Source organism: Dunckerocampus dactyliophorus, chromosome 12 (genome assembly GCF_027744805.1).
Source record: "Dunckerocampus dactyliophorus isolate RoL2022-P2 chromosome 12, RoL_Ddac_1.1, whole genome shotgun sequence".
Lineage (NCBI taxonomy): Eukaryota > Metazoa > Chordata > Actinopteri > Syngnathiformes > Syngnathidae > Dunckerocampus > Dunckerocampus dactyliophorus.
In genome coordinates this window covers 5719836-5728716 of record NC_072830.1, presented here as the reverse complement: position 1 = coordinate 5728716, position 8881 = coordinate 5719836, and the positions used below count along the sequence as shown (strand labels likewise).

General features: G+C 41.3%; 1 protein-coding gene across 1 annotated transcript; it reads right to left on the bottom strand.

The window, feature by feature from the left end:
• Positions 1-1216: 1216 nt before the first annotated feature.
• il10ra (interleukin 10 receptor, alpha) lies at positions 1217-8504 on the bottom strand. The gene is made up of 7 exons (XM_054794496.1): positions 8357-8504; positions 6637-6745; positions 6350-6519; positions 4922-5067; positions 4668-4830; positions 4311-4429; positions 1217-2970 (listed from the first exon to the last, which is right to left on the bottom strand). Exons 1-7 carry the CDS (start codon positions 8451-8453, stop codon positions 2194-2196), a joined length of 1581 nt encoding a protein of 526 aa, XP_054650471.1. The 5' UTR covers positions 8454-8504; the 3' UTR covers positions 1217-2193.
• Between the last annotated feature and the right edge of the window lie 377 nt (positions 8505-8881).

The following is an 8881-nucleotide window of genomic DNA, read 5'->3' as shown; positions in this document are numbered from 1 at the left end:
CATGCATCCATGTTGGTCATCATGCAATATATGTTTCCTTTTACGAAATGCTGATCATCACAAGCAATTTTCTTGTAAACTGGTAGTGACTCACCTCCACATTTCACACTTCTTTTCACGCTTTTTGGTATTTTGTATACGCTGACACTGATGTGACTCAGTGATTTGTCAGCTGATATAAACACCTTCTGTGTCTTTAAGGCAGGGGTGTTCAAACTTTTTCCACCGAAAGATACATACTGAAAAATGAAAGGATGCAACGGCCACTTTGATATTTAGTGAATAAACACATGTAGATATGCTAAGAAGCTTTTTTTGCCCATTTTAGTGGTGTTGTTTTTTTTTTTTGTCTTAAAAACCTTTGTAACTTTTCTTTTTCGAATATTATGACTTTATTCCAATAATATTATAACTTTCCCCAACCTAATTTTCCAAAAATTTTAACTTTACTTTTGTTTTGTTTGTTCCTTATAATACTGCAACTTTCAAAAATAACATATTTTTTCTTTAATATTTCAACTCTGTGCCACTAAAATGACATTACTTTTCCTCATAATGTTACCAGTTTATTTTCATAAAATTGTGACCTTTTTTTAAAAAAAGAAGCCTTTTTTCTTTTAATATTTTGATTTTCTTCTTGTAAAATTACAGCTGTTTTTTTTAAATTTTCCAACTAATTCAACTTTCTTCTTGTAAATGTTCTTCTTGTAATTAGGACTTTATTCCCAGAGTAGTTTGACTTTATTCTTGTAATATTCTAACTTTTTCCACAGCTCTAATTTTCCAAGTTTTTTCATTGCTTTTTTGTTGTGTCTCACACTTCGACTTTTAAAAAAGTGTATTTTTTCTTTGGTATTTTAACTATGCTGCAAAAATGACAATAGAAAAATGACCCCTGCTTTAAGGTCATGGCTCTCTCTAACTTAATTCCCAAAACAAGGTAAAACAAAAAATATACATAAGTAATGGATATTTGCGGGTTTTTCGACATGCACAATACACAAAAACTAAATAATAATAAATAAATGAGTAAATATTGTTTTTAATAGATTGCATTTAATCTGCTGCTTCTAAAATATCTACCTAACATACATAAACTGCCATTTTTAGGTTTATTTTTGTGTTCTCATAGCTGATAAATTGAGAATCATTTTACCCAGCTAAATGTTGCATACTGTATAGGAAAAGTCATGATGGAGAGGTACATTCAATGGGATGAATACTTCTTTAAAACACCAGTTCCAACTCGAAAGAGGAAATGATTTTCTCTCAGTTAATGAACTGAAACTTGTGTTCACAAAAGAACATACTCATCAAGTAAGCACATGATCGGGCAGCTTTCGTGACATATTAGGTGACATAATTGAAATATTCCAAACCAAAATGCCATCTGCTGAGCTGAACCGAAGGTTAGTTTTGTGTGGGCGGGTGAAGACACACAACGACAGTGACTGGGGGGGAGGGAGGATCGAACTGCCAGCCTTCCAGTTTCTGGATGACCCGCTCTACCTCCTGAGCCACTGCCACGCCGATTAGACTTACGATCTTAGAGTTCACAAAATGCTGGTAAAATATGCTTTTAAAAAGTGCCATTGTCACGGACACGGAGAAAGAGAGCATAGAGCCATGGATGCTTTTTTCTCTCATTTTAACACTGGTCCGTGTCGCGTTCACATTTAAGTTCACGACGGAGCGGACTTGAGACCCATCTCTCGGTCTGCTTGTTTGATGCACATCAGGTTTCGGATGGTCGTGTTCACACTTGACCAAACGAATGGTATAACGTGTGAAACGGCACTCACTGTGTTTACAGATTGTAAAACAAGATATATGTTTAAAATGAGGAAAAACGAGACACATTGACAGAGTGTTAAATATAATAAATAGTAAAAATCAAACAGTCATTAGAAGTGGGACGATGGAAAAGGTCAAAAAGCAAAGCACTGTCACACCGTTTGTGTGAATAATTTCCCCCAAAAGTCTCACTTGCGTCCCACTTCCCCTTAGGCGGGCGTGAGGCATTCGATCACACCGCACACTGAATGTTTACGTTCACCACCAACAAGCCGTGTTTCCTACAAACATTGTTTTTTGTTCCACTTGCCTGACTCACAAACTTTGAAAGTAAAGGGAGTTGAATTACAAAGCAGCAACCATTTTTTAAAGGCAGTCATTGTTTTTCATCGTGAATCATCACTCAGTGTTCAGCTGCAAGTCACAGAGCGAGACTTTGGCCACAGAGTTCATATTGTGGTCCATGCCTTCTCTCAGAGCGGTTAGCAATGGGAAAGCCTCTCTTGTTTCCAAGTCACTCATGGCTGTTGTACTCCATCTGGTACCATCTAAAAAGTAGTCCTTGCTGAGCAGGCCTCTGTGCTTTTGTGTCGTTTCAGCCTCATGGGCCATCACTCGGAGACACCAAGTGCACTGAGCAGCACCAGAGCAGATGCACGACTGAGGTCCCGCCCTGTAGCCGGAGCCCGCTTCGGCTAAAACCACACAAGGGAGGATCTGTTTAGACTCCTGGTCCCCGACATGATTCCTTAGGACGGGGCTGTGGCTGTGATAACTCCCAAACGTTTCTGTCGTGGTCAAGAAGGAGGAATCCAACTTACACCTGAGCCCCACCCCGCTGTCCTCCTTCCTCTTGCCAGTATCATTCTGCTGGGGATAAACTACCCCGTTGTGCCTGGAACCCTCCGGCCCTCCCATGCTTCCACAATCGCTGTCCTCCTGTCTCCTCGGCCCTTCAGTGGACCCCAGGCTCACGCCGCTGTCCAGGCTGGTTCTCCTGTCTTTGCTGGCTTTAGCCTCTTCCTCCAAAATGTGAAGTGCGACCGGGTTTTTGGACATTTCTTTGAAAGTTTTCACTTCCGTTCTGCGACCGGACAGGAACCAGCCTTTGTCGATGACCACTTCCATAGTTCCCTCTCCTACAGTCAGTGGCTGCCAGTCACGTGCAAGGCATTTCTAGAAAGAGAAGATGTCATGAGCTTTTATTACGCTCCTGTTTGACTCTACTAATAGCGTGACAGGAAAATATCAGGACACCCTATGGCAGGGGTATTCAACTAAACTGGCCCACATACAGAACATTCCCTCAAGTTCAGGTCTTGTCTGGTGCACCATGGAAGGCCCGCAGGCGGAACGTTGGACACCACTGGGTTAGGATTGAGAACAACTGACCTCCAGCTTCAGGGTTGGGGTGGATTGTTCATGTTGTGCTGTGAGACTGCTTATTTTCTGTGACCTGAGGCTCAGAGTTGAGTCAAAAACTTTATGCTTTTATGCTTTCACATTGCCACTTTTTATGAGATCCATAGTCTCTGATGTCCTGAGCTGATCAGTCTGATCAATACCATAAAGTACAACAAAGATGCGCCGAACAAAATAGAAGTGCCCCAACTAAAATAACCTAATTTATCGACTTAAGACGCAGGTCCGTATTGGATGCCGTCTGGGTCTGGATTTGGGCCGCAGTCCGCCAGTTAGTGATCCCTGCCATATGGGAAGTCCTTAAGCTTTTCACGTGACAGTAAACCATTTGTGTTTAGTTTTATAATCATCAATGGTAAATGCCTTATGGCCAATTTAGCACACCTGATTATACAGTAAGTCACACCCACCAAATTTAAAAGAGAATTTTTTTGACAGATAGAGGCCGCACTTAAGCCACAGGTGTCCGAGTTGGGATATTTACACTGAAAGACTCTATAAGTGTTGCAATCCTACCTACACTCGGTGTTCCCAGCATCACTTGTTAGCTTCCTTTATCGGAGTTCAACAGCTGTAGTAATTCCACACTTGATCAAACCTATTTAAGATTTGTCAGATCAAAACACGATCGCTGCATAAGACTTGAAAACATGATAATAGCTTTTACTGCGTAAATGCACGACTTTTCTGATTTGGCACACTAAGCATCATGGGAACTGTAGTTCTTTCAGCCATAAATTGGCTGCATCATTGTTTAAGCTGCAGGGTTCCAAGCGTGTGAAAAAAGTACCGTTTTATAGTTTAGTAATTACGGTAGTCCGGCTCGTGCCCTTTGCAAAGGTGTTTTGCTTGATGGCGGCCATGTTTTTCAACCAGTGCTTGTCAGTCCCGGAAAGATGCCTACCAAATTTCCTGGTTATTGGGCTAAAGTTTGTGTTTTGAAGAGCACATTGAGTCAATGCGGCTTATGGGCGCCACCATGTGGTGTATTTACCAGAAAAGTCATCGCAAAGGCAGTAGAGCAAAGCACAGTGGGAGTGCGTGTTCTGCCAAATTTTCACCCGTGACTTGAAAAAAATGTTTTATGCACATACCAGTGCATCCGGCGTCTTCGCTGGACGATTCAGGTGATAAAGGAGGCCGACTCCCGCAACTGACACGACAGCCAGCATGGCCAAAGCGGTCAGGGATGACACAGCAATTATGAACCACTCTGTAATGATGCCAAACACAAATACTTTAGCCGGTATGTCGGTGTAAATACATTGAAATGTTTAGAAATATGCTTAGCTCTTTGCTGTGTATAAACGTTTTCCTCCGAGGGCCGCATACTCAAAAATAAAGGATTTTGATATTTTTTATTTTGTAAACAGGCTATAACCAATCCACCAATGGCCCTTGGGCCACACTTTGGAAACCCCAGCTGTACAAGAAGCCATAGTTTTGCCAACCTTGTTCTGGAAGGCGTAGGCATTGTTTTGGCGAGAAATTGCTCGTGGATAGAGCGCCGTTTCCCTCCACCATGATGCTGACGCAGTACTCAACCCCCCAGCGGAGTGAAGTGAAAGTTTTAGACCGCTGATCCAAGCCATCTGTCAGGTATGATATGGTCTTCTACAAGATGAAAATGCCAAACAGGTTTCGTCATACTTTACCGAGACGAGCAATTATACCTTCAACATTTACTTGTTACTTGGCTGATTACCTTGTCATCGTGACCGTTTTCCTCCAAGTACATGATGTACGTCACCCCAAAGGGGAAGAGCTTTCTCAGAACAGGTTTTTGATGAACGTGGACCGTGATAGTGCTGGATGTGGCATATAAAGTGAAGGATGGAGGCTGCAGTTTGCCTGTAAGGTAAGAAAAGATATATATTAGCTGGAACTGGACTGCTTGATTTTGAAAAATGACCATTTCCTTTCCCCCCTGCATCACCAGGATCCAAAATCCAGATCCAAACAGAAACGGAATCAATTTTTCCTCTGCCTATGCCCTAACCCTCCTCGGTCACTTCAGTAGATTTTGCGTTAACAAGCTTAAACTTGGGAATCTTGTAGTGTAATATAGTGCAACCTTAACATGTTACAACATACAGTAACATTCATTTGACTTTTCAATAGCAACATTGCCCATCAGCATTAATAATAATAATAATGGATTTGATTTGATATGGCTTTTTTTCAAGGCACCCAAAGTGCTTCACAATGAAGTGAACCCATTTTTCATTTACTCCTCAGTCACACCGTTGTGGTGGTAAACTACATCTGTATCCACAGCTGCCCTGAGGTAGTCTAACGTGGCTGCCAGTTCGTCCCTACGGCCTCATTGACTAATATATAACGGAACATCCCCTAGCACAACATCACATAACATTGATACATTTTTAAGTAACATTACTTCACGTAACAATAAAATAGAATAGCATAACACGTGACGTCAGCTTGGGCCGCACGATGGCCGAGTGGTAAGCATGTTGGCCACACACTCAGGAGATCGGGAAGACCTGGTTTGGAATCTCCACTTGGGCACCTCTGTGTGGGGTTTGCATGTTCCGCCCATGCGTGGGTTTTCTCCGGGTACTCTGGTTTCCTCCCACAATCCAAAAACATGCATGCTAGGTTAATCGGAGACTCTATTTTTCACAGGTCTGAATGGTTGTTTGTCTATATGTGCCCTGCGATTGGCTGGCGGCCAGTCCAGGGTGTACCTCGCCTCTCGCCCAAAGTCAGCTGGGATAGGCTGAGGATAAGCGGCATAGAAAAAAGATGGATGGATGGATAACGTAAGCTAGCATAACATCAGCATCACATACACAACATAATAGTAATGTCTCACTTTCAGAGTTTAGTGTCTCCAATTAACCTAACCTAGCCGAGCCTGCCCGTCTTTGGAATGTGGGAGGAAACCCAGGTCTTCCCGATCTCCTGAGTGTGTGGCCAAAATGCTAACCACTCGGCCACCGTGCGGCTCCCTAACATACCGGTAGTAACATAATAAGATAACATAATAAGACCTCACATTAACATAACTTAATGTTAACTACACATGACGATAACGTAACATACAGTACAACATAACAGTGTTACACATATAATAATATAACAGCACAACATTATATCTAGTGTTGCTTACTTGCATTTGGTAGAAATTTCTTCACCGTCCACTCAGATGTGTTTTTTCTGTCTACCGTCTGAACTGCGACCTTATAGGCGCTACTGTAGTCGTGTATGAGGCTACTTAGGTCACAGTAGGTCTTTGTGGTCCCCGTGCAGCCACCGACCGTGTCCCATTCGCCAGCATACCTGACAGCACAAATCAATAAGTGACTGATTGCGTTACATAACCATCTAGAATTGGCATACATGTTATTAGCAAGTAATGATGTATGAGTGTAGTTGGTACTGTGAAAGATAACGTACTTAGCTAGTTGTACATTGTACTGGATGTCTGATGTGGCATTTCTCGGTTTATTCCAAAGGACGATGACCTCGCCATCTAGAACATTCACTGACAGTTTGACATCCTGTCCTGTTCACAAAAGGAAAGCAAATGCACAACAAAATATATATTAAATACAGTGTCCTTGATTCGTTCCAAAGAGTCAGACGAAAACTGAAACATACAAAAATCGAGACCATTTTTTCAATAGGAAATAATGTAAATCCAATTCATCTGGTCCAGACACCCGAAAATATAAAAAATAATATTTACTAGACATTTATTAGAGCACAGTTATAGTTTTCCATGCAGAAAACAATGCAAAACTAATTATAAAGAATTATAACCTATCCTTGACGCGGACTTCCGGTGTATCCTGGTGAGATCGGATTCAATGTAGTTTTTCACCTTCTTTATCAAATTGTCCATGGCGGGTTATTTAGTAGTTGTACTCAAAAAGAATAATGGATGGACAGTGAGTCAGCAAGGCGTAGGTTGCTTTGTTTGGGCACCCGATTTTGCAGAACAGTCCAGTCGCCCCTCGCCACATAGCGGTTCAAACATTATGTCGTCACTCTATCGCGGTTTTTCAAAAATGAATTAATAAATAGTTGCTGTTTCATGATTGAATATGGCATACTTAGGCAAATTGTACGTCTTCGTAAATTAAGCATTTTCAAGCATAAAAATGGCTAGATGAACAAAATAACAAATATAAGACATTCAAAAGACTTTATATGAAGTGTAATACTGTATCTGTGACTTGTGTACGCCTTTAAGAAGCGGGGCCTGGAAAGTGACGTGTGTGGCGTCAGCTACTGTATCTAGAGTTGACCGTAGCTCAGTGCTAGCTGCAGGTTAGCAGTGTAGAGAGTGGCCGACAGCAGCTCCTTTGTGAATGTTCACTGCATATGTGTTCTGTGTTGTTAATAAAACAACTGAAGTGCATCGTCAGTCTTTCCTTAACCACACACAGCTGCAGTACTGTAGTATTCTACACTGGTCAGCAACGTTACATTGTTGAGACAGTAGCCACCAGGAAGTACGATATCAGCGTTGTGAGTCTTATCTTATTTATAGCGAAGATGTTTTATTTTCGTATTTTCTACTGTATGTCTACTATATTGGGTAATACAAGTGTAAAGGTGACTATAGGGGTGTTATTTGATGCCTACAGGGCTCTAATAATAGTAAAACCCATATTTAGATGGTCATAAACAGGTTTTCTATGCTTTAACGACAAAAATATGACATTTATTAATACCAAATCCTACTACTATTGAATCCTAATTCACTTATTGAGATCGGGTCTGGAAACAATTAACCATGATAAATAAGGAACGACTGTACAGGGCAAATGGCTACTTTGTTACACGAAATACAGTACGAAAACTGACACCGCCAATCCCGAATCACACAAGAACTGGGGCGTACAGCAAAAGCGTATATCACAGGGCAAAACATGACAGGGAACTCCATTGCATAACATTTACAGGATCTCCAATGACACATTTTTTCTCTTTCCATTATAAGGGTATGACTGAGTTGTAATTTATTTTCAACATTTATTTGTCATTCTAATATAAATAAAACAATGTAAAATGAAATAAACTACAAAATAGAATAGATTGAATTTGTCATTGATCCGTTGTCAGGATACTTTAAAAAAACGTGATATTTAAACTAGAAAAGCGTCGTTACCTGACCCACAGTTGAGGTTGGAAAGAAGCATGAAGGCAATCACGAGCGTCTTGTGGCTCATAGTGATCGATGTCATCATGAAGTTACAAAGTGGCATAATCCTCAAAGCCCAGAGAACAGTGCAACTAAACGGACATGTTCATCTCGCAACACCAACTGATTCTGACGGGGCCATCCTGCTGCTGCTCTTTCAAACTCCGTCTGTCAGATGACACGTTTCCTGTTGTGATGCTCTCTCTCTCACAAGTCCCTGCGAGACTTTAGGTTCCTCTTTTTTTAGTTTCCCCCTCGCCTTATTGACATTTCAGTTGATGACGTGATTCTCCCCGGGGTTTTCGCAGAAATGTATTGTGTGAGACGAAAGAGTAAACGACTTCTGAGTTCCCTTTCCAGCCATCAAGAATACTCAATACTCGCTAAACAGGTGCCCTCATCCTGTACAAGTACTTCCTTTCGCCTTGAAACACCACCACGATGGATTTCGAAGAAAACAACCAAGATGTAACTAAAGTGTAGATTTTTTAG